The 27,252-nt window shown below is 37.6% G+C and overlaps 1 protein-coding gene across 2 annotated transcripts in view; it reads right to left on the bottom strand.

The window, feature by feature from the left end:
- RAB3C (RAB3C, member RAS oncogene family) overlaps positions 1–27,252 on the bottom strand; it is a 132,458-nt gene that overhangs the window by 49,421 nt on the left and 55,785 nt on the right. For both annotated transcript variants that reach the window (XM_072859506.1, XM_072859507.1), the window contains exon 3: positions 13,952–14,070. In XM_072859506.1, the coding sequence (XP_072715607.1) occupies positions 13,952–14,070 (119 nt within the window). The remainder of the gene's footprint in view (positions 1–13,951; positions 14,071–27,252) is intronic.

Here is a 27,252-nt window from a genome sequence, read left to right as displayed (position 1 = left end):
ACTTTCAGAATATAAATCTCTCTTAACAGATATTGTATGAATTTTCAGCTAGAGGCAACATTTCCTGATCATTCTTGGTTACTTTTGTATTTTCTGTAATCTACTTATGTAAACACACACATAGACAACAGAACTCTGTGAAGATTATAAAAAATTAGTACGCATTTGTATTTAAGATGAACTACCAATATTGATTTTCCTTGATCTATGAAGGAAATGTCTTTAAATCTGCTTAGAAATATAACTTTAACTGCTATGTAAAGTGTTGAGCTTCTGTGGTTTAAAAGCTCAGAAAAAATGTGGATTATAAAGGCTGTACTAAATAAGGAGAGAGACTAAGATGGCTAATTTCAATTTCTGCATCTACGAATACAATACAAAAGTGATATTATTTCTCTCAACTTTCTGACAGCTTGCACACATGTAATTTTAATCTATGTCTCTTTTTTTTTTTTTTTTTTTAAATTGCAGATGCAGGTTTCTTGTGGGTAACTTGTCACTGGGTCTTAATGATGTGTTTGCCGATTCTCTCCAAGCAACCAAAACTGAAAGGACTGATATTAAATATTACATCAAAGGAAGGTTTGCATCCCCATCCTTTCTGTCTGGTTCATATTTTGTTCTCTCCTTTTCTCCCAGAGGCTGTAACATTCAGTACTATTATCTCCTTGTTTGTAGCAAGGGAGCTGTAATACACAGGCTCCTCTCACTGAGTAGCAGCAGAAACTGCTAGAGTCCTGTTCTTTCTTCAGAATTGTTTTGAAACAGAATTTATTTGTTTTTTTTTTTTATTTTTGCTTCTTTAGTACACTATGCCACTGCTAATGTATACACATAGCTAAGTGCGAATTTCATGTGTTCAGTTAATATGGATTTCCTACAGAGTTTTGCCCTCCAGGAACAACAGGAAAAACAACCACCTCACATGACAGATGCTAGTTTTGTTGTTTCGTGCACATCTGAAAGGCACAGTTTAAAATGTAGATATGGAAAATCTGGGGATGTCATGCAGATTTGTCTCTGTCAAACTGGGCCTGAAATCAGTTTTGTCAGTATTATGGTTTTCCAATGGAGCCATTCCCTATCAATTGTTTTTTAATTGATATAAAACCTTCCTTTCACTTGCTGTGAACAAAGCACTATAAACGGAGATTTGTAGCACAAGTAACAGGAGGCAATTCAAGATAAAATACGTTGATTTATTCTTCCCCTTGGAGTATGTTCCTCTTATGATGTGAACTCATGGCAGAGCATGTTTGCTACAAGTAGAGGGGAGCGGAGGCTTTATGAAAACCTTCCCTGCTGTGAACATTGGGCAGCTACAACTCTTCTCGTGATTTTGTGTGTGAATCAAATTTTAGTTGCATTTTTTAAAATCCCAATGGTAGCAAGAAAGAGGAAAGGATGGAATGAGGTCCCTATTGTCCCTGGTAGATTTAGAGCTGACCTGACCTGATACGTAGCAGCATCTGCTTCTCCACACTTCGCTTGGTGTTTCCAGGAGTTATGCACAGACCCAGTGCCTCTAATTCCCTCTCCCCAGCTCCACTGAAACCATAGTTCACAATCTCCTGCTGAAGCACTAATGTACAAATGAAATACTTGTCACGTGATCACTGAGCTTTCACTGCCTGACCCCTTAAAATGAACATCCCTAAATTTCTGATGCTATGTATGCTGGCTTTTGTCACAGGGAGAACTGCAATGACTTTGCAGGAATAATGTGTATTTAAAGTCTATACTGCATGAACTGCACAGTGATATCAAGTCTGGGTGGAGCAAAGTACCTTAAATATTGGAAACAGCGTTATCCCAGAATCTCACAGGGGCATCTCAGCTAGCTTGCATCTTTCTGTGCAGCACTGCATTATACAGCAAAAGCAACAGCAACATATTCAGCGACTGAGATGGTCCTCAGTTGTTTGGTGGGCAGCACAGAAGAGGATTAATGCAGAAAGACCGTCCCTCCTCTGGTCCCTCCAGGGAGTTTTATAAGCAGCTTGTGACCTCCAGGGCTCACTGTTTTCACTGCCAGTTCTGCAAGGCTATCACACAATGTCTGGAGAAATCAGGTGCTGTTGAAGTACGTTTTCCACTATAGCCTATTTAATAAACACTCAAAACCTTGGCCCAAACAGAAGACAGGATTTTCTGTCCTACTTATTATCCAGAAAGAGAAGGGCCCTAATGCCTCTTGTGGGAAACATGAGTGAGCACTCCGTAGAAGTAGAACCTCTAATTTGGATTAACAAGATATTTTCCCTTCTTTTTCCTTATTTTATAATAACTATGTATTCATAAACCTAGAAATTCAGAAAAGTTTATTTGTCTTTAACATGCTGTCACCCCACACTAAGGGGACAGACACGTTCTTTTAGGGATCCTTGGCAGAATGATGATGGCACTAAATCATAGTTGCAATTAAAGCTTTATTTTCTTAACAGAATTTTATGATTAGTATAGCACAGAATTTATGACTAGAATGGCACAGGACTTCTACAAGCAGAATCAATGCAGTATGACCTATAAGTAGCGTAACACGGAATTTATATTACAACTTAACTTATGATTTCTAATCACTTAGACCTTAACTTAACTTAACGTACGATTTCTAATCACTTAGACCCTCTGCAGATTGGGTCATATCTTAATATGTGGTTTGCTGTATTAATAAAACAGTCATAACCTAGACTCAAAAATCATACAAAAGAAGACAAGTCACTCAGTCCTTGGAGGACGCAGATGATGGTGGAGGTGTCCCCGGCCACTGGGAGGTCACAGGTCTCACTGTCCAGCAGCAGCTCCAGTCCAGGTTCCCCACTTAGGACTTGTAACTGCTTAATTTTACGGACAGTGCTCTGGGTGCTGTTACGCTTCCCTGTTCTGTGCCGGGGTCATCACCACCACCTGGCTGGCTGGGTGCCTGGGACCTTCAAGGCTGGTAAGGAAGGGAGTAATTGGCCTGGCACCCAGGAACCTTGACGCCGGTAGGAAGGGGAAGAAGAACTCTGTTTGGTTTGTCTACTTGTTTCACCGGACCTTCAGGGCCTGATAATGAGGGGAAAGAACGAATACATGACCGGCTCAGTCACAGAGAATGGCCGTTTGCCATATAAAATGGCCTTATTTATGCTAACGATATTACCAGGGGTTGGGAGCAGGGAATACCCATCACACCTGCATATGATAAAAATAGGTTTCCTGATGTAAACTCCTTCTTGAGGCTGTAGCTTTGGATTTTTTGTAACAATCAGACAGAGCTAGGATGTAATGCTTTTACAGGCCTGCTGGATTTGTACCAGACATAGCCTGTTCAGAAAATATCTGTGTCCTGAGCTTCTTAAGAAGCTGAAATATACAATTCTTCAAGTACCATGCAATCTGCTTTGGCGGCCAGATGGAATCTACCACCGTAATAGTTCTAAGATCTGTTTTAACTCACTGTTCATTACTTCTTTGAAACTGAAATTTCCAAAAGTGACATTGTTCATGCCCTGATGTTCTCTGTGTGGATTTGGCAGTGGCTCAAACAACAAATGGGACTGAAAAAAATAGACTTTTTTTTTTTTAAATTGAAAACATTAATTATGTTTTCACTATGCATTCACTATGAATGTCTTAGTTTAATGGTCAAGGCCTTGCAATATTCTGATGAAAGACACTCTTAAAGGTTGCCTCATTTGCAGGCCAGACCTAAATAGCATTAAGTTATGCTTTGAAAATAACCACTATTACTGGGTTATATTGCCACGTCACTTTGCAGTTTGGGTTTCAATGTAAGAACATTGATGGCACTTTTCCTGCTTGATCAGAGGGCTGAATTCCAATAAAACTTGTTGTACTCACCCACATACAGCTATCATCCTTTTAAAACTGCCAGTGCTTGACACTCTAAACAAGCTGTGTTGAAATCAGATGCAGAGGAAAGGAGGAGTCAAAAGCAGAGGAGCTAGCAGGAGAAAGGAAGCGACCCGAGGGGAGCAGAGGTGAGGAGGCCGATGAGGGAGAGGGCGCACAGCTAAACTTCTTCAGACTGCCCACAAGGCTGTACACTGCTTTGCTGCTGACTCACACAGGCTCGGTTTTGTTGCCTTTTGAATGAATAATCTCCAGGCTGCATGAATGAAACTGCAGCCTTTAGTGCTACTGACATACATCCCAGTCCATAGAAGATAACTGCAAATCTGAAATCCCCCAAAGGAACAGCTCCTTCAGCAAATCTCAAGGTTTGAGTTTGGTGCAGGGGCCATGATATTCCTCTGAAGTTAAGAGTAACAGACTTAGAGTGTTAGAGTACAGAGAAAAGTAAATCTTCTGCAACTTGAGCTGAGAGTGGGAACTGTTTAGGGACATTACTGAGTCACCGATAAGACTGACATGTTCTTGGCTGGCAGCAGGGCTTTCATTTGGGAATGCTGAGTGACAGTGTAACTTCGTCAACATGCAGTTACGGGGAGATAAAAAGAGTATATTAGTTACTGTTCAGCCAATAAAAACTATCATTGCCACAAGACTTTATGACATTTATTACTAACAAAAATAAATATTGTGAGTTGATGAGAATGTGCCAGGTTTTGTTTCTTTTGCTGCTGGCTGTGTTTCTCTATAAAATAAAGAGACAGACTAGACTAAATATTGGAATCAATCTTTCATACACCTCCTTTAGCATACAGTTATATTACCATGCTTAAGTTTGTTTATCTTCCTAATAAACTCCATCAGCTCATCACTGGCCTCTCAGAGACATTTTCCACCTCAACTTTTTGAACAATAAATGTGTTATCATATAGTCCAGGAAAAAACAGACAAAACAGAAAATCTCATTAAGAGTATCTTAGCATAGTCTAATTAATGGATAGCAGTTCAGCACGGCAGCATTTAGATGTTAATCTGATCATCTGGTTTGCTTTAATCTACCTCAGCACAACCCTCAGTGACCATATCTGAAGAGCAGGATCTGGTGCAGAATGGAAGACACCTCCCTGATTTAACAACAGTTCTCTGAATGGCTGAGTATCTATATTGCCTCATCAGCCATGCAATGAAACTCCACTGTGAAATTTCCAGCCCAACAAAGCGTGTTTATGTTCACCCTGTCACATCTCCACTAGTATTGTTATTAATTATTGATGTTCAGTTCAATTACTAGCTGAGAGATAGCACGCTACAAAATAGGTATGTTCTATTTCTTGCTGTGTAATCATAAAGAACAATGGGCAGAAACTCCAGAACTAGAGGATAATTCTGCCACATATGCTCCTGGGAATTAGGTCTGAAGTATGGGGATAGTTAAGCCAGACCGCTGTTCTTGCCAGATGTAGATAGTAGCCAGGCATGATTTGCTAGTTTGTCATGTTTTCCCAAATAAAAGATTTTGGTGGTTTCATATCACACAGGACTGCCACATTTTTATGAGTGAGGAAAAAGGGCCTAGGAAAAGAGTGAGGCAGCCTTCCTCACTACTGCCCAGCTCTAACAAGAAGAGAATAAATTAATCCCCAGAACTGCATCACTTATCTGTAGGGGTGGGGGCTATAGAGGAGGTGTAGCCACACTGATGATGTAGTTATCAGACGTAGCTGGTGCTAACAGAGAGGATGCATTCCATGATGCCGCAATAAGTCATGTCTAGTTCGCAATAAGTCATGTCTAGTTACGGCCAACAGCAGTTCTAATAAACTACCATGTGAGCTGAAATAATAATAAAAAAATATTGTTATTTTTTTATAAAATAAAAAAAATTATAAAAAAAATAAATATGTTATTTAAGCTTCTCGCTAGGCCAGTTAGGTCCAGTGGAAGTCGAGGGTGACTTAATCTTGTTGGTGAATTCCTGAAGCATATTCACTGAGATTAGCTCCACTGTGGAGCTCCACTCAGCCACCAGTGACTGAGCAGGATCTCAGTTAGTGATTGCTATCGACTTCATGACTGTGCTGCCTGATCTCAGATTTGAGGGAAAAAAAAGACATGGAGCACCCTGAGAGAATTCTGTCCAGGCAGTATTTATTCCCTTTTCTTATTAGACTCCCCACTGGCAGCATTAATGTAGTTTGATGCAGCTGAGGACAGTTGAATGAACACCCTGATACCGGGTGGCTGCCTAGCATTTAAGAAAATGGCACATCTATAGTGAAGGAGGTTCGAGGCGGGTGTAAGACCTTCTGTAGAAGTGCTTAGTCCTACAGCAAAATAAATGAAAGGAGCAAATGTGAGTAAGGGCCAATAGGACCAGGAACCACACACGGATAATTTCAGTTCCACAAGTGTGTTTCTTTCTATGGCTTAAGAACATAAAAATAGGAAAGAATGAAAAATGTCATGAAAACTTAACAGCTGTCTTTCCTGATTAACCGCTACAATGTGTGAATAATTTTTTTGACAGTAAACCTACTGAAAACATTTTATGATGAAGTTTACTATTTTCAAGACAAAAACCAATTGGATAAGGATTTGCATAAACTTCCATGTGTAATACACATATTTAAATTCAGGGTTTAGTGGAAAGGAAAAGATATGAAAATACCTTCATCAAAGCAATGCTGTCCAGGCTACTGTGCTCTTTAAGCCTAATATCAGACATGTTATCAGGAAGAGCCTTCAAAAAACCAGGCATATGGTTTTTTTTGTCACTGACAGTTTTCCAGGTAAACCTAAAGCCATGTATTTGGCAAAGTCAGTGATAAGAGAGGGTAATACATTACTTTCTGGCACATCCAAAACTTCAAGCAACAAATAAATAGTTTGGATGACACTGAATATTTTTTGATGGTCTGTCATGAGCGATCTGCTGAAAATTATAGAAACCTGTAATTAAAAACATAAAACAATCTATTTGCAACATTTTCCTATCATCATAGATGTCTTTTTTTTTTTTTAGGAAGACTCAGTTGCAGTGTATGCTGCTCCTCAAATCTCTAGGGATATGCGCCGCCTTTGAGTTTGAAATGCGGGGATACTTTTTTTTGGACATGCTGGGAGAAACATTGTGGAAGACTTGGGAGTGCGTCTGTGAAACTGGAAAGGTGGTTTGAGCTAGCACCAGTTTAGCATTTGTGAGCCAAAGTTTGATGACAGACTTTTGAGGGAAAAGATAAGATGTCATCTCAGAGAATTAAGTTTTCCGTATGCAATTTTCTACATCAGGAAATCTGTACCAAACAATGGGTGAAAAACAGCTAAGCAAACTGACCTGGAATACAGAGTTTTGTTTAAATATTTTAAAACATATTTGTTCCAACAAGAATAACTTTTTGATAAATATCTTTATACTAGTTTTCTAGTATACTAGAAATACTTTATACTAGTATTTTGGAAAAAATACCTAATTTGCCACTGGCCTTAGTTCTTCTTACAAGAATAAAAAGTGAAAAGAAAAAGTGAAAAGAATTTTAGTGTCATTTTGTGCATAACAAAAGTCCATTTCCAATAGTGAGCATTAAAAGGGAAAACTGTAAATTTCATGTAATTGCAACCACTAACGATATTTCAAATTGTAAAATGTGGTTTTGTTTCCTGTATTTAAGTCTGTAAAGAATAGCAGTCCCCTTTCCTCTTATGTTTATCCATTATGCAGAAGAAAGACTTAGACGCAAATGAAAAAATATACCAAACTGTGATTCTTTTGAAATATTAATCCTTAAATTTCACCTTCTTTTCACAGAATATAATTTGTGCAATATTAGTGTTGCTTTTGTTTTAAATAGAATGACATGAAACTATCCACAATGTGCAACTTCTTGCACCTGCTTGGCTGAAAACTACGTCAAAAAACCAGGGAATTTGCTTAAATCTCTGTCCATATCAAGTCCAAGTTAATACATTTAATATCAGCATGCTCCATTAGAATATTTTTCCAGCTGGCTCTAAGCAGCATTGCTGTGTGGAGGCTACTGTCAGCTGTATGGCAGACTCTCAGTTTGTGCGTGGATCACCGGTGGACACAATGCAGCTCGTGTCTGGACAGAGCCCTGTGGGACAGAGCTCCTGAGGATGTGCATGGGGAATGGCATACATGGCTTGTGTCTGCGCTCTGTGCAGCAGAAGCACACAAACTGTGCTTCGTGTCAGGTCATATGTTTTGGCAAAGAAGGATGGACGCTAAATTTGCCTAGAAGCACTTTCTAGGTTTGTTCCCTGTTATACAGCAAATAATGGATTTTTCTTAAATGATAGAACTAAGTTCAATATTGAGAGGTAAAAGAAAAATAGACTGTCTGTAGATCAAGCATCTGCTGAGCATGAATATTAGACTGAAATTTTAGAAGTGGAAGCAAAAATAAGGTATCCTTTAGAACATATGCCCTTTAGAAGTGCATGTAGCAGTGCTGACATTAACTTAATAGGCTTAACTTGCTTTGAGGACTTCTTATATTCACCCATTAACATGCTAATGTATTTTCCAATTTTATTTTTTCTCTTAATGACAATTCAAAAAATGCCATCATGTCTCTTATTGTGAGAGAGACACAATAGAACACAGAAAAAACAATTTCTAGTGCACTGTAGGCATAGCTACTAACTCACAGTTGACTTGAGGTGCTAAAAGGAAAGAAAAAGCTAATAGTATGAAGAAATGGAACAATTTTTTCCACAATGTTGTCTAGAATGACAACTAGTACTGGCATATCTAGTAAATACAGATGCCAAATGCCATGTTGTAGTGAATGCTTATATTTTTAAAGCCTTAATTCTGAATGTTACCTTGAATTGATAGTTGCATAGTCACTCTCTAAGGTTCTGCTTTAAAACAATCTCAAATGATACCTTGAAGAATTTAATTAAAGCCATGTATATTATAGGAAAAAAACCCCACATTTCTGGTAATGGCTGAACTCATATTGCACAGCTCAGGATCTACTCTGGTCTTACCTGATGGCTACTGTTTCATTTCTATTGTCTTTGCCCAGACCCAATTCCCAATAACCATCTCGCATGTGTTATGGGCACAGATGAAGGATGCACAATCAGTATTTCATTCCGTTGGCTTTAATTTGAAATTAACTTAATTTTCATTCTGTTCCAAGCATATTGGTTAGTACTAAATTCTGCAAATAGTTCCTATAGAAATACAGAAGTAAACACAGCACAATAGAGTTCTTAAAATCACAAATTGCCTGCTGTGCCCCAAGTCTCTGTCTCCTTCATAAAATAGGCAGTTTATGTACCTTCCAGTAGCTGATTCCTCCTCAAAGGTGATGAGCTTGAGCAGACTGATGAGGGGAAGCTGTTTAAATGACACCAGAGAAAAAAGCAAGAGAAAAAGAGGAAAGAGAAGCATTGTTCCTGGAAGACCCTCTGAATTTCTTAAGAAGATGTGTAACCATTTTCCTTTCCAGCTGGGACATTAAAAAATATCCATCTTATAATTTTTGAGAAATACTTTATTTTTTAAGGAGTGAGGGCAATCAAAGTTTTTCCTAGGATGCTGTCCCCCCTGCTCCCATAGGCCTCAGACAAAAATGCAGGAAGATCCGATTGTGTAGACCTTGACAGACTTACAAAACACAGATCACCTGAAAATGTCAATAATTCAAAGCCTCTTAGGTCCCTTCAGCCTTGTGTGTCTCCCGAGGAAGCATCCCTGAATCTGAGACTTCAGCTATGTGGAATTCCCAAATTTTGAGTTCCTGCACAAGGAAGCCCTCCAAAGCAGTGCCTTCAGCAGTCACCAGACAATGATAAAGATATTGCTGGACAAACACTTGAAGTTGGGACAATGTTTTCAGGTGCAGAGGAAAAACTTAAAGTGAGTGTAAATGACTATACACAATGTGCTCTCTGTCCCTGTCTAGCCTTCAGACTTAGCAAAGTTTCAAGTCTAGGGTTTCAACCTAGAACATAAAACTTGAGGCTTTTAGATTATGGTTTACATTCCTGCTATTTCTGACCTAGCCGGAGATACTGCATTAGAAATATCCTGAGTATAAATAACTCTTCGACTCTAATTCAGTCATTGTAAGTCTAGAAAGGTTGTATTTATAAAAACAGGTTTAACTTCAACTCAGAGGCATTTATTTTCCTGGCATGTCTATAGAACTCAACATACTGAGTTGATAGCATTTGCAAAGATAGTACAGAGCCTTCACCCTCTCCCTTCTACCATAAGGTACCACTGCCATAAATCTTACACCTTATGTGGACTCAACCACTAAGATGAAAGAGGGCATAACAGCTCCTAGTGAAATGTAATGATGGAAAAGGCTAACAACCGTAAATGCTACAAGCGGTAGTATAAAAGAGGAATGAATGCAACCACTGTGACATTATAACTGAGCTAAAACAAATACGCATTGAAGTGGCATGGAGCCACTCTCAACATTCACTTATTTGCCCTTCAGATTTAATAAGAAGGAATTTTGAAAGAAAATCAGATTCCACTAGGCCAATTACTTGAAATGTGTAGATACTGTCTAAAGAATTCAGCTAAATGGGATGTTTTGGTTATTCCCTGTTTCTAATTTAGACCTCAGCCAGCCAGAAAATGATGCCCTACAAGTGGTTCCTATTGATACGAAATAAATCTGTTGCCAAAAGCTGCATGTTTTTAGGGTGGCATGACCAACATACACCAAACTACTGCAAGGTACACACCTTGCACTTGCAGCATTAGCTGCATTTCTGAAGGAAAAAGCCTCCTGGAAAAGGCAGCTTCAAAATCTGGGCAGAGCTCCATAGGAGATCTGCTGAGTCAAAGCATGTTTAATTTGCTGTTTCTGCTAGCAGCCAGATTTTCAGCACACATCCACTCTCCCTGAATAAAAACAGAACCTGTTGGTCCTTGTGAACTTCTGAAAATATGTATCTATAAAAGAGAATACTGTTCAGTGCTGTGCCACTGGCAGTCACTACTGTCACTGCCATTTTCGTCAGAGGAAACAGATTCAGAGACTGACCTGGAATTGAAGAGAAATACTCTTCAATTATTTTTTCAAAGTTTTTAAACATTTAGACTAACTGCTGATGAAGTCAAAGTGATAAAGTCTAAAAGTCTAAATCTAAATGGTAGAAGTCTAACGTCAAAATGGTAAAAAATTAGTAAGGACCTGTCAATTTTGTAGGTCAGTCTGAACTGTCTGCCAAACTAGGCTCATTTAAACAGCATCTGTTGTAGTACCTGTGATACCATACAGGGAACATAGCTATCCAGAGAGTACAGGTTAGTTGAACACAGCCTAGAAGGCAGTAGCTCTGAAGTGACTGAACAATTATAGGACATGAGCACTGGCAGAGTATTCTTAGCATCATCCTCTGGATGAGACTGAAGGCAATAAATCACTGGGTGTACATACAGCAGAACTATCCGTACCAACTCTATAACCAAGTTGGTGCCAACAGAACATCAGTACCAACAGAACTATCAGTACCAGTACCAACTACCAACTCAAGATTTCTCATGCCAAAAGTTTTTGAATCTCAAAAAAAATCTCTATTTAGGTTACAACTTTTGTTGTTACCATCATTTCCAATCTTTAAAGTTTTTTTATTTTAATTAGGCAAGGTAAGATATGAATATTTCCTGAAGTGTCTGCAGTATAGTTGAAATTTATTAGACCTTCAAGTCATTTAGCTAAGCTTTTAGACAAAACCCTTTCTCATTCTCACAGAGTGGTGGACAAAATGCTTGGCTACTATACTGTTGCATATATTGGTGCTAAGAGGTTTAGGTAAAATTAAAGATACTGAATTTTTTTAAATGTAAAATGTTAATAGTCAAAGTAGATATAGAATTTCTTACAGCTGAATATATTCATGCTGACCTAGGCATGGCGTCTAAAAATACGACTATCCATCTGTTGTTATAAAGGAGAAATGTCAGCCAGACTTCAGACTGAAAAAAAATGCCTTTCAATATGAGTACAACTGCTTTGAACTAACTGCTTTTAAAGAATCATCCCAACACACATTTTAAACCAAAATCCTTTATCCAAATCTAAAAGGCACCTGTAGATTCATTGTCCTGACTGCAGTCCAGTTTCTAGATCAAGCCTTGAAGCTGATGTGATTTCAGCTTGGATTTGGCCCATTGTGCACGTATATGAAACGGCACCACTGCCTTCAGAGTCACATTTATCACAGAGAAAAGCATTTTAAGCCCCAGAGAGGCTTAAAAGCTCCTGCTCCCTCCCCCCATATCCTTCACAAATGCACAGACACATGCGCATAGCCATGCTTGCTTTTCTGCAGCATTGGTAATTGTGAGTTTTCTTTAACTTCTCTCACATTCAGAAGCAAGCTGTAGTTTTGTAATTACTATCAAAATTGGAGCATGGGCTAATCAAAATCAATTATCAGCTGTGAGATGTGAGGAATAAAACAGAGGAAGAACAGCAGGGCAGCAACTGGGCTCATGAAATAAAAAATAAAAATAACAAGCAAATCTACATCTCATCCTGACAAGTGAGGCACTCTGCCTCTCTGTCATCCCTTTCATCATGCAGATGACTGCTCAGTAGCTCTCGGCACATAATAATGCAATCCCTCCTGTCCACCAAATTTCTATAGTAGCTGCCAACTGTTTGTACAGCTTCTAGATAAAAATGATGGAAAAATGGTATCTCACAAACCTATTTAAGAACTCCATAGCTTTTAAATAGTTTCTTGTTTCATTTTACAGGGACTTTTTTTTTTAATTAGTATGAAGCCTAGTTACTTTTCACCAGGAGACAAAGAGTGCCAACCATACCAGATCTAGGAGGCTGGAAAAATAACAGGTGGGAAAATTAAAGTACTCATATTTACACTTGCTATAAAGAAACCTTTGTGTTGGAGGAAGCTAGATAATACATGGCATGCCATCTGGTTTGCCCAGAGATGGGGCGATGAGATTTGCAGATTACAGCTGGTCCTAGACAGCCATTATCACCCAGTTAACCCAGTGCTTGAACAGAATCAGGCCATGGGCAAAGAACAGCAGAGGCAAAGCAAGAAAGTGCTTCAGCTGGAAGGCCCAGGAAGCAGTGGTGCTGGCAGCCACAACTGCGGGTTCAGCTGGGAGGTTGGGTATACTCCTTGATTCTCTGTTTTTGCTAAACTTTCACAGCAGCATTTATGAATAACACTTTCAGCTACCTCCTGTTAGGTAAGAGATTCTGTCTCATGCTGTTGAACAGAGCGGTACTCACGAATGTGTAACAGCAAGCACTCAGCATGATGCCTCCAGCTTGTACAAAATGGGCAGAATGTCCCTTTGGTGTAACAAGTCACAGTGAATAAACGGGTCTTCCTCTTTGAGTATCAAGCAGAGACTCCTCCCGGATACATTCAGTTGTCCAAAAGCTAGTTGTCTGGTCTATACTAGTCATGTAAGCTTATTGATTCTCTAGTAAATGGAAAGAGATGCTCATGCTTTCCTTTTGGGTCAGCTTTACTTAAAAAAGCCTTAGATTGTTTGGATCCTGACTGACCCATGTCTGATTAAAATGACACGCTTTTATGGGGACATCTTGACATTCACATAAAACAAGGTAACATTAGTACCAGTCATTTTAGGTTCTGCTATTCTGATGAAGTTTGCTCATCATTTTTACACTTGAGGCACAAGACTGACAGCACAATGTATAACCAGCTACGGTTAAAAGCAACATGATGAAAAATTAAATTAAAAGACAACCCCCACACATGGTATCTCATTTTTTTCCATGAAATATGGAAACACTTTCTGGTATCTTAGCAGTTACTCTCCACACTAGCATGTTGCTGGTTTTAGTAGTATGAATAACGCACATTAACTGAAATCACAGAAAACACAATGGTTACAATGACTTATATGCAACACATTTTAAAGTATTCATTGTCTTTCCAGAAAAAAAACCCACTGTATATTTGGGTATAGGAATGCTTGGGCACTGCACTTGGAATAAGTTTTCCAAAATAATTTACACTGTCACAGCAGGCGAGTGATATCAAATATTCCCTGTGCTATTTAATGTGAATTCCAAGTTTTACTTACCAATCCTGCACAGCATTGAAAGATTCTTCATTCGTGATATCATACATTAAAATGAAGCCCATTGCACCCCGGTAGTAAGCTGTGGTAATTGTTCTGTATCTCTCCTGACCCGCTGTGTCCTGAAACAATAACAAACACATTTTTAACATGCTGCAAATAAATTGACAAATTATAATTTTTTTTAATAGAAAGAAAACTCTGACAACAGTTATTGTGCAACTCTGCGATCCTAGTCATAAAACTAATCAAGGGGGATAAAACTGAGAATAACAGGAAGAAGGAGAATTCTGCATTGGATCATAGTAGGAGGGACAGATCCATTCTGTCATGAGGTGAGAGTGCAGAGAAGCAGAAAGGCATGGCCCTGTGTCAGGTCATATATCCTGAGTCATTCACTGAGTCATGTCATTCAACCTGAGAGCCAGGTAAGAACCTTGTCTCCTGCTCCTGCCTTGTACCTTCCCAGTGTGAAACTGGGTGAGGGGACACTTCCGCACTGGGGTCCCCCCCCCCCAGTGTGAGGGGACAGGTAAAATCTCATGTCCTGGATAAAATACTGGGACAAAATAGCATCCTAAGATCTTCATTATAAGATCAGGATGGTTCCTGAAGTCTGGAAACATCCTGACCAAACAGGCAATGTTTAATTGTTCTGTTATTGTGATTTTAAGCCATGGGTGCTCATGTCAACTTTAGCACCAATACAGATCTGTGCTGAGAAAATAAAAGCTGGAAGGCAGTGCTTTTAAAATAAAGATGATATCTAATAAAAAAAATATCAGTCCCTTATCTCAAATCAGTTTTCTCCCTCATTCTCTGTATCTCATTCAATTGCCTTTAAAGTAAGATGTGTAAGTCTTCCTTTCTCCCACTGCTTGCTTTACTTATTTCCATTAAAAATTTTTCAGGGCAGGGACTACATGTTACTACATCTATATGCACTGTCTAGCATAACCACCCATGTCTGTCCTAAGATTGTGAGACAACAGCAATAACTAAAATACAGGAAATGCAGAACTATTTCCTGTTCCAGTATACCTATTTAATATTTTTAAACCATAAACATTAAAAGCTTTAGATGACACATATGTAACATTCAGTGCAATCCCATATCTGTCTAACAGATCATCAGTGTGTATTCAATTTTAACAAACTTTGAAACTTAATTTCATTATTTCAGATTTTTGGAGTGGATAAGAAATAGTTTAGTTTACAATACAGACAAATTAATTTGCCTTCCTACAGACAGAGAATAATAACCAGTGATAAACAATGTTTTATTTGGTGTGTTTTCTGAAATGGTTCCTGAGCTAGTAGTACTGCCTTGTGAACAAGAGAAAAATAGATTAAGTGGGCCTCCTTCTTTACACATACATCATTAATCTCATAAACTAATAAAGTAAAAAAAGGAGATTCTACATACATCAGAAACCACTTATAGAATAAGAAACATAACCAAGACAGTTACTAAAACCAAACAAGGTCTTAGGTAAAATATATGGATTCTGTTCATTCTGGATTACAGCCGCTACTGCTCTGATGTAGTTTCAGTGATCCAAGATGGAAAGCTAATGTAGAAGTTAGACTCTAACAGGCATCACAGGAGGTTAGGTTATGTCTTTGCAGGGAAGGCCAGACAGACCTAACCTTTTCCATTTTACACTCTGAGCTGGCTAAGCCTATACCAACTATGGTCTGGAGGTTGGATAGCTCCATTAACAGAACTGCTCCCAAATTTTCTGGTGGTATTACTGAATATTAAGTTATTAAGACTCTTGTGCTACCCCTGTGCATATTCTAATACTCATAGGTCAATTCTTTCTCAGTAGGTCATAGTCTGTAAATAAGATAAAGGAATCATTGAAAAGTTGAGTAAAATAATTTATTAGCAGAAGAAATATCACCGGTCATTATTTAAAACCATTTATTTGCATTTCTTTTATGGAATAAGGTTTACTCTCACGTTTTGCTGGCTTCATTTATTTGATTTGATATTAGAGAAAAGAGCTGGGAGGGACAGAAGGAAAATATGGCCTATAGCAAGCACACAGCCTTTCTGTACAGAAGAGATATGATTTTCAAACAAGTTTTGTCAGTGTCTATCTGCTTGTTTGTCAGTCAGAGACATGTATGGTTGGAAATACAACGGTATGACAAGCAGGAGCCCACTGCTACTGAAGCAAATCTTATTTTGCTGTGGGTGATTTACACTGAAGCCTGTCTGCAGATAAGAGTGAACACCCCTAGCAATAAGCTAGCTAGTGTGGGCTTAGGCACTCTTGATTACAGAGAATAAAAAATCAGTGTAAAGGAAGACAAATAAAGATAAAAGTTCTTAAATAATTTTACACAAAGGGAAATGAAGCTGTGGATGAAGATCCAAACACTGACTGACTTCGGGATAAAAGATGCTCTTCTGGACCTAGGCATTTGATTTCAGTCAGCCTGGGAAGGAGCCAGGTATTTGGGGTTGTTCTCAATACAGGCATCTAATATGTGCCTGTAGCTAATACTATGTTCATGTGATGATAAAAAAGAAGTTTTTCTAAAGCGGTATTTCAGTATATGGCATAGATGGATGACTATGAATAGAGTGAAGTTTATTAGTTTCAAACATTGATAATCACATTCCTGTTGGTATTATTGTCTATTCACTTGCTATAAGGAAGCAACTGAAATTTTAATTGGCCTAATGTACAAATTATGCAGTAGAGTGTTTATGATCATGTAAGAAATGAACCCAAACATCAGTAATCAATGTTGTCAAAACTTTTGCGTTCCACACATTCATAAGCATCTCCTTTGTATTCTGACTAGAATATATTCATAAATGCCCTAAAGACAGCTCCGTTTGTACGATCGTTAAGGAACTCAAATACCATTTGTCAGGAGAAATAGCACATTAGAAATATCAAATACTTTAATATTAAATATTATACTTTACATATTTATTTATTAATTTATTTGAAACAGATAATGCAACTATGTAAGTGGCCTTTCTCTTTGTTTATTACAAAAGAACTGAGCAGAAAAGAACTAATTTTCATATTTCATCATATTTATATCTGTAAATCACTACAATTTTATCCTCAGGTACTGTTTTGTAATTGTACTTGAAGAAAACCTTTTCCAATTCAGGTATGGTTATTGGCTGCTGTTATGTTATCTTAGCCTTTTTTGCAAGACCATGGAATTAATCTGATGACCATCTTTTTAGGTTTAAATCTTGAAATATAGCATCTGTATTGTGCACTGACTGATGTTTATTTCTAAGCAAACTAAATAAAGTAGGCCTGAGGAAGAATAAAATTTGACCTATTATTGACTGGCATTTTAACCAAGGCAGTTCATTTCCATCTTTGACAAGCAGAAAACAAGACACATAGATTGTCTTGGGGGCCTTTTCATTCATGTAGTTAATGTCTGGTAAGGATGACTGACTGTTCATTAGAGAAGTAGAGTGGAAAAGCAGAAGGGAGTGAATGACAGTGAGGGAATGCTTTATGAAAAGTTCCATGCACAGAAGACAAAAAGATGTATTTTAAAAATCTTAGTCAAAACAAAACACAAAGGGTCTCAGCAGCTGCAAGACATATTTTCAAATATTATAACTTCCATAAATTCTGTTTTAAATAAAGTTCCCACAATTCCATTAGCTTCTGGTTAGGCGATCCTATCTTAGTGAATCTTTTTTAATGGGCACCAGATTTTAGATATTAAATCACAGAATGATAAGGTTTAGGGGACATAGTACTTTAGAAATTATCCAGTTTCTGAGCAGTACATACAGCACACTGGCCAATAACCCATGGTCCTGAGTATTTGGAAGACTCTGAGACTTGCAGAGTTTGGCCTTGAGTGCTCTGATGTCTCTAGTATGTGGGTTTCTTTTTCTTAATTTTTTCACCTATAATTAAAATTAGATATTTGCAAACATTTTTATGCTCCAGATCCTGATATGTATAATTTCATATTACAAAAATTCATTGCTTTTTGCCAGAATTTTGATTGCTAAAAGGACCACTAAAGCTTTTCCATCAGTAAAGATCTTGAATAGGGCATGTATATCTATAGGCAGTGAAAATGGAATGGCAGAGGTATAGATTGAGTGCAAAATATCTGTTTCTGGCTCAGGGTGAAGATAGCAATCTGGTATGTATTTGGCCAACTCTTCTTTATCATATATGTATCAAATGGTATGGAGATAGATAATTCTAGATTACCTTGGCTGTTCATTTGAGTTAAACTTAAAGCTGTGAATTTGACAGTACAATAAAGCTTAAAGTGAAGATATGTCAGTTATTTTTACAGTAACCACATGAACCAGGTTTCGTCCTGTGCTTCTCCCTTGAAACAACCCTTTAATAATGTTAGGGAAATTTCCTACAGATTTTCATTATTACTGTGTAACTGCCATACCATTGAAGGCCTTAGTGTATGGGGAATGCACCAGCTGCCGACAACATGCTCCCAGAGGAATGGAGAGACATAATGTAATGGCCATCTGTGCAAGTAGAAACACTTAGGAATAGCAAGCTAGCGACTCAAGAAGAACCTGTATTCCACATGAAGTTAAGAGTTTATGGGGCTGGAAAGTCTCAAAATACAAAACAGAGAAACCAAGGTTCTGATAGTAATCTTGAAAATAATAACTATTTAGGCTTGCTAAGTCCAGTTAGCTGAGTTAACTTAGCAGAAGTAAATCCCCCTTACTGTCAAGTCCTGCTAAGCTAGACTTCATCCAAAATGTGCCATACCAGCTTAGACTATACCAATGCTTTTGAGCAATATGTTAAATCAGGCCCTTGAATTCATTTGCTGAGCGTGTGCTCTCCCTCCTACCCTTGCCTAGCACTGCACCACTGACAGGAACAATACTTTGTGTAAGTAACTTCCAAGCAGAGTTGCTCATTATTAAAGCAGACACTTTTGAAGGTGAAAGCAAACAGCATTTGGCAGCAAGAACTCTTAATGAGCCTGTCATGAAGGAATTCAGTCTGCAAAACACAAACTTATTTTGTAGCACGCTTGAGGGACTCTGTGCTCCTGCATTACTGTCCTGTACACTAAACATACAAATATCTTTTTAGATCCACTTCCCTACATTATGAGTTTCACTGATATCACAATACAGCCTGTGCTATGTGCCAAAAAACTGGCAGCAGGAGAGGAGGATTTCTTGGATGGCGTTTATATCTCTGCTGCACAACATTTGAAGACAAGGCAACCAGAAAGATAAAATTAGAAATGTGAATTGCGTCAATTCTCACTTTGCAGGTCAAAATTTTCTGGTAAGGTAAACAAAATTGGCACAGCAATCAAGAACTGCTGCTCCTTTATGAGTTTCATGTTTCTTACTTGCTGTTGCTTCCCAAAGGTTATTTATATACTGCATCAAAGAGACACAATATTTCATTAATTTCTCCTATTGATAAATAAAAGGACTCAAGGCACTAAGCGAATGAAAATCTAAACTGGCTCTTTTCAGAGCAGCACAAAAGATGTCTCTGATCTTTCCTCAGGGATCTCTGGGGTCTTGGGGAAGAAATGATAAAAACAAAAGTATGACAAAAAAACCCAGTAAGAGCTGTTCAGGGAGGAGCAAGGGAAAACCTCTGCAAAAACCCTTTTGAGATGGGGGGTGGACAGGGGTAAACTCACCTGAAGCCTGCTGCTAACCACCCAGGAAGAGCAGCTGTGGGTCTATAGCAGAAGCAACTGGGCAGGGCACAAATTGGACAGGGATAAAAGCTGCTGGAGCAGGAGGACCTGGCTATCCCAGGAGCACCATTTCTCAACAAACAGCACTTCCAACAGAAAGTGTTAGGCACATAGAAACACAGACATACCAACATTTACAACTAGGAATGGAAAACACGGTTCAAAACAGTTTCTTTAGCTAATGTATGCACAAAAAATGTAACACTGCATATTGCCAGCTCAGTCTTTGCTTATGTACTTATCTCCTGTCAGCAGCTCTTTCCAGACTTCTCATGGCTTTGGTTTCCCTGGAATTCTGTCTTTTATATACATATGTGTGTGTATATACATATGTGTGTGTGTGTGCATGTGTTTGTAGAAATATATATAAATGTATAGCAAAAAAACATTTGGAGTGTGAAAAGCCAGCTACTCAGCTTGCCAGTACACATCTGCTACACCTATATGCTAGTCCTTAGAACTCACCCTAAAATCACAGATGACAGTTCATTCGTTGTATGGGAGGGATGCGGGAGTATGGCAGGGCCAGCTGGAAATAGCTGGGGCCAGAGTGGTGGTGAGAGGCATTATTTGAAATGTGGCTAGTAAAAAAGGGCCTGGCAGGGCTGTCCTGGCAGGCAGAAGTGGGGCAGAGCTTGTGCTAGAGAGGTAGTTTGGCTCCTAGCAAGTCTAGATTTGCTTTCTGTTGCTCCATCTGTGCAGCTGATGACTGTGCCTGAAGTTCATTTCCTTTTAAATTTTCTGGTTTTCTCCTTTCCTGTTCTTTCTTCTCTCTCCCTCTTTATTTTTAAGACTCGTATAAAATGTACATTCTCTGCAGCTCAGCTACCATGCCCTCCTAAAGCAAAAAGTTTAGGAAAGGTATGGTGTCATTGCCTCCTTTCTAGCCCAGTGTAGCTTGACCTCAGCTGCCATCGGTTCTGGACACAAGTTTTGAGCTCCACTGCCATTTCAATGCATGCCTCTCTCTCTCCCTGCCATGAGCTGCAGCTTTCTCCTTGTCCTTTCTTCACTTTCATTGTGTCCTGTCCCGCTCTGTTTGAGGTAAGGATCAGTTCCTCTTGTCCTTCTTCCCCATCTTTGGACATACTTTATAAAGCATCTGTCAGATCAGTAGGACCTGGCACTCTCTTCAAAAGTAAACCACATTAGTTAAAGTACCACTTTATATTTTAACCAAACTTCATGTTAGGTCTTAAGAAGAACTTCTGTTTCTGGAAAGGCTCAGGTTTTGCTTTCAAGATCTTTTTTTCCTTTTATTTTATGAAAAGTGTAACAGAATCAAACATTAAATACAATGCCAAAAATGTATACTGGAAATAATGAATCTAGAAAATCTAATTTGCACTTCATATAATAATGCAAGTATTTTTTTATGAGTAAAATTAAAAGGAAAATTAATATTGGAGCCCAGGTTGTAACTACAGCTAGGGAAAAATCAGTTGAATAACTTTCTATTTGTATTATTTTGAAATACTTGTAAATCAGACTGTAAAAATTTCCTCATATTTTTTACAAAAAGAATGAAGCAACAGAGAGACATTCTGAAAAAATAGTTACATACAAACAAAACCAGCAAAGCTGTGATAAGGATCTTTTTTCTACAGGCAGCTATTACCATATGGGAAGCAGCACTGGAAAAACATGTGTTATTCTTAGTTTCGTTGTATTTTGTTTTTAAAGCTCCTGCTTCCAGACTCCTGTGATTGTATAAGAACAGCAACTTTTTTCTTTTTTTTTAATCTTTGTAGTCAGAGACCAAAAATGTGTCCCAGTGCATAATGAAAAAACAAAAGGCATTTAATATGGACTGAAATTACTGTATTAAGAATAAAACTTTTACTAAAACAAACATAATTTTGGAATGCTGACATCTGGCACTGAATTCTGGCAAAGCTTGAGAGGATCAGAACAACCTGCTTTTGAGTGAAAGGGACACAAAGAAATGTTAGATCTATAATAACATTACGAGGAACAGTAATCTTAGAAACCTGACACTCAAATACACTATGGACAATATTCAGACGTGACAGAAAGTCTCCTTAAGCTCCAGGAGTATACTTGGTAATTTAGATACTAAACAAGCACTGGTCATCATACTTATAGTGGGATGAGGATAGGTTGCAACAGAGTCAATCCTAATGCTGTGAAACTTATGCCTACTAGGAAAATAAGAAGCAGAGCTGTTTCATCCATAGACGAAGCAGGCGCTAAACAGTCCTTCAGTCCTTGTCTCACTTGGCTTTGGTATTTGCAACTGCTAAAGATATTTGCAACTTGCCAGTGTTTCAAACTGGCTCTTCCATCCACAAAGCACTTGGTAGCCTAAAAATAGGTGTGTTCTTCCCTATGATAAATGTGGGGGTTTTTTTGTTTGTTGGGGTTTTTTAGGGGGGTGGGGTGTTGGGTTTTTCATTTTGTTTTGTTTTCGGTTTTGGTGGTGTTTTTTTACAGGTGTACTAAAGCTTTTACATCTTTGTCTGATCTTCCACCATTTTTTAAAAGCATTTGGCTTTCATTTAGCAGAGATAGGAGAAAACACTGAGCTATAATATAAGTTCAGAGACTTAGAGTCAAGCTATTATCACATAAACAGAGAACAACATTGAGGTATATTGGAATGCCAGAGTACCTTTCTCTTCCCATTTGTGTACATTGATTATACACTTACAAATCTTTTGGATTAACTGCTTCTCTCTAGAACTTGTTATTCATAAAATAAGAATAATAAGCTTTCAGCTTTCTCTCTCCCTTGACATTCTGTCCTATTCTGCATCTTGAAGACAGCTTTCTCTATTAATATTCATTACTCATATTTAATTAACTTGCCCTTATTATTCAGGATGAGGTGGGATCCATGGATAGAGAAAAGTTTGACCAGCCATTTTAATAATAGCTCTATGTTAGTGGCTCATTGCACTGAACAAATTTTTATAATAGTGTCATCATGTTACAATATTATGCAAATCCTTGTCCACTGATTAGCTAACAGTACCTCTTAGCTATTGAGAGCTATGAACATAATTCCTTCCTCATGACAACACTGAGCTTAGAACATTTTTGTTCAGGGCCTTTTTTAGCAGCACAGTTGTGTAACTCTCCAGCTCTAAGAGAAAAATGAGTTAGTGGTACAAAGGACCTTTTAAAGCCATAAACCAAGCACTCTTGCCAGAAACTCTCTCTCCATCTCTGCTTTTCATTGTGATAAACCCCTGTCTTTAAATCTGCAGTGAAGTTTCTCTCATTTGGAACAAATTACAGGAATGTTTCCATTAAATATTAATAACCTTCCAAACCTTCCCAGGAGTAAAAGAATGCATTTCTGTGCAGAATATTAAGTTTACAAAACACATTTAAAGGCTCATTAGCATTACTATCAACTTATGCTTTTTAAATAAAAATGTTTTAAATCTCGATTACCTATAAAAAGGAAAAGAGACAATCTGCCACAAAGAACAAGCCACATTTTACCTATTTGAAGCAAGAAACTATAAATGTAATATTTCTGGAAGAGTTCAGCCATGGCTGAAGTTCAATCCCATTCAGAACTTCCATGAGGGCCAGTAAAAGGCACACCTTAGTGCTTTAGAAAACCTTTAGAAAAGAAGTTAAATATGTCAAGTGTGATTAATCTATGAATCTTACATTATTTCAAGTACAGTGCCCTTATCCTTGCATTCTCTTCTTGGGAAGTTCTGGCATAAGGTGGCATAATTAAATTAGATTTCAGCTAAATTGCTGTTTAATTTGGCCCCTGGTCTCTTATCTTTTTTAGCTCACACTGGTTGAGAGCTATGTGTTTAGCATATGTATAATCGTATTTAGCAATTCTAATTACTTTGTAATTTTAAACTCAAACTTTTGAGCAAAACACAGTCTCACCAGAAAGCATAATTGCCAGAGCTATTAGAATAGAATAGAATAGAATAGAATTAGAATAGAATAGAATAGAATAGAATAGAATAGAATAGAATAGAATAGAATAGAATAGTTCTGTTGGAAGGGACCTACAACAATCATCTAGTCCAACTGCCTGACCACTTCAGGGCTGACCAAAAGCTAAAGCATGGTATTAAGGGCATTGCCCAAACACATCTTAAACACTGACAGGCTTGGGGCATCGACCACCTCTCTAGGAAGCCTGTTCCAGGGTTTGACCACCCTCTCAGTAAAGAAATGGTTCCTAAGGTCCAGTCTGAACCTCCCCTGGCGCAGCTTTGAACCATTCCCACGCGTCCTATTACTGGATCCCAGGGAGAAGAGCTCAGCACCTCCCTCTCCACCTCCCCTCCTCAGGAAGCTGCAGAGAGCAAGGAGGTCACCCCTCAGCCTCCTTTTCTCCAGACTAGACAAGCCCAGAGTCCTCAGCCACTCCTCATAGGACGTGCCTTAGCTGTTCCTCATAGGACATGCCTTACAGCCTTTTCACCAGTTTTGTTGCCCTCCTCTGGATGCATTCAAGCACCTTAATATCCTTTTAAAATTCATATATTTGTTAATAAACAATAATAAATAATATATAAAATTAAATACAAATATAAATACAATATAAATATAAATATAATAGTAATATTTCTTGTTCTATTTTAGTAATGAGATATTCAGTCTTTTTACATATGGCAGCTATTTTGGAGTCCTGGCCACTATGCAATAGACTGTGGTGCAGCAGCTGGTATCAGTACCACCATTACAGGTATATATGTTCATATAGGAAGCAGAATAAAAAACACATTATGTCATTCTATTACTCTCTCATAAATGGTCACATTTTGTTCCCTTAGGTTTTTGTCCAAATAAATTCTGAAAAAAAAGAGCAAGTTTTATTTAACAGATAAGTTTCCAGTATCATTATGAGCAGAACACTGAACACCCCCACTGGCAATCTGTAAGCAGAAACAGTTCATGATCCAGCACTAGATGAAATGGAGTGATGTTACTACCTTGATCACTGCAAAGCTATTTTATGAGTTTGGGCATTTATTTTTCTTTTTTTAAAGTATTGTAACATCACACGGGTATAAAAAATGCTATATAAGTTTTCATTACATAAGGATTTGGCGCTAGGTGTAAACACCTCTGACAAAAGTCTTCAAAAACAGTGGTCATTAAGTTGGATCCTGATTTTATCAAAGTACAAGCATATAAAGGTACTAAATATATTTAGGGGGATTTACTGGATGCGCTGTGTTTTTAAATGCCTAAACAATATGCATACTTAGGCTTCAAATATTTTGGCATTTACTTTCCAACCTCTTGAAGACAATACAACTTCAGCACACTTGTCACCTGCCAACTAGGTTGCAACAGACTTTCCTGTGCAAACTATAACCTTTGTGAGAAAAAAACAGGCATGTAGGCAGGTGTGAGTATGCAAATTCACATGCCTGGACAAACCAGAAGACAGGTAGCATTTAAAGTCTATTCACGTAGAAATACACTTACCTGTTCTTCAGCCATTTTTCTTAAGCATCCCTTACTGGCAGCCATCATAGAGAAAGTACTAGACTAACTGGACCTTTAGTCTGATGCAATATATTAATTCTTACGATCTTACAAATATTCAAGAAGGTTCAAAACTAGTATTTAGTGTCAGGTGTTATCAAAATCTTGCTAGAAAATGTGAAATTTTTTTTCTACAAAGAGGGATAAGCAACAGTGGTTTCAACAATAGTTCAAAGAAAGATACATTTATTCAGAAGTTTCTTCAATAAATGGAGCAATAAGTGAAGCAAAGAACAGGTATCAAAAGAAGAAGGATATTAACTAGGAAATTTTCCTCCTATATTTATGTTTGAAAAAGCATCAGGCAAACAAAGCAGCAGCAAGATTTCTATACTTGAAGGAATAGGCTTTGAAGTTTTAACAAGTGTCTATGGAACTTGGCAAAAGAATCTAGAACCAGTTCTTAACAAAAAGTGTATGACAAACTTCATAAATGCATAGGTAGGCTGCACTTTGAGAAAAAGAGATGTCCAGAAGTCACCATGCAGAGAAGTAACTTCCAAACAGAATTAAAACTTTCAGGTGTTTTGCTGGATGAGCATTAAAATGGTAATCACATTCTGGTCTCAAATCTTAGATGAACAAACATTACTTCTTGGTCTTTTAAGAAAATCTGATTTTTTAGACTGAAAAGGTGAGGATTAAGAAAGGTGAGGGTTAACATAATTTGTAAAACTAATATTTTGTGTTCAGAAATTCAGAAAAAGAATGTGAAACTGCTGATGCTTTATCCTTTAGAAGTGATGACCATTTTTACCTGTTATGTATGAATAACAGTTTGCTGACTACTCACAGACAATAAGTAATATGACCCTGTGGAAAAAAAAAAATCAAATAAAATTTTTATTCACTAAAATTACTCATGATTTTAGTGCTAAATTAACTGAAGAAACAACACTGCCACTTTGGATTTTTGATGCAATGTTATTTCACTGGAAAATGCTGAATTGTCCAAATGAACTTTTGATGAAGTTTATGTTTGTGTGAAAAATTTCAGTATAGCAGGTAGTTGGATCAAATCCAATCCATCAAGGAATTACTCGCCAAAACCATAAAATAACTCTCACGAGAAATAGGTAATTGGTCATAGGTTGTAGAAATCTATGGGGGAACAGAATCATTAAAATGTTGGCTGAAAAGAGACTGTTGGGTATGGTTGGCCTGACTATCCCAGGCTGTCTTCCAGTTCACATTTACAGGCTTATAGAGCACAACATACACAAAGGCACAAGAGATGCCATATCACTTTACACCTGAGAATTTATGCAATTATTTTGAAGATTCACTTCTGTTACATCACCCAAACACAACAGATACTTTTAGAATCCAAGCAGATAGATTTCTCAGTTTTCTGAGAACTCACAGCGTTTCTAATTTTACAGTTCTGATTTTATTTTCCTTTGGCTTACTTTTTAAGCAAGTTAAACAGTGGATTATGGGATCCAATAACATGAAATTTTCAAGCAGAACACAGTTAGACAAAAACGTCTTCTTGGTTCTGTAGCCATAATAGTTACATTATATCCATGCTTATTTTTCTTTTAAGTAACAAAATATATGTTTAAAGATAGGAAACCTAGATCATATAATTACTAAATTAATTAACCTTTTAGGAAGATCCAAAACCATTTATGCTGATCAAGTAAAGGGGGACAATTCTATCAGTCCTGAAACTGCAATGTCATCACAAGAGGTCAAAGCAAGTACCAAATAAAAGTAGAATGAAAAGATTTTGACCTGTTAAGGTAGGCCTGACTGAAATGCACTTTTCTTTCCAAAACATTCTATAATTCTTATATATATTACCAGGCAGAATGATTGCCACAGGTTATTTGAAAAGTTTTGAATGCAAATATTTCAATAAAATAAAACATGTTGTTATAAACAATTTCTAAAGGTAGGATTTAGATCACATATGATGTACTATAATTAGTGTTATTCTTCAGCTGTGATTTTCAAACTATATTTTTCCAGTAATCAGAGTTATTCTGTCTTAATGCATCATAAGGGACTAGGAAATTACAGTCTACTGGAAGCAGAAAAATGACCAGCTGTGAAATCTGTAGCAAGTATAATTA

This window comes from Ciconia boyciana, chromosome 4 (assembly GCF_034638445.1).
Source record: "Ciconia boyciana chromosome 4, ASM3463844v1, whole genome shotgun sequence".
Taxonomy (NCBI): Eukaryota; Metazoa; Chordata; class Aves; order Ciconiiformes; family Ciconiidae; genus Ciconia; species Ciconia boyciana.
The sequence above is the reverse complement of the archived record's forward strand: the minus strand, read 5'-3'. Positions and strand labels throughout refer to the sequence as shown.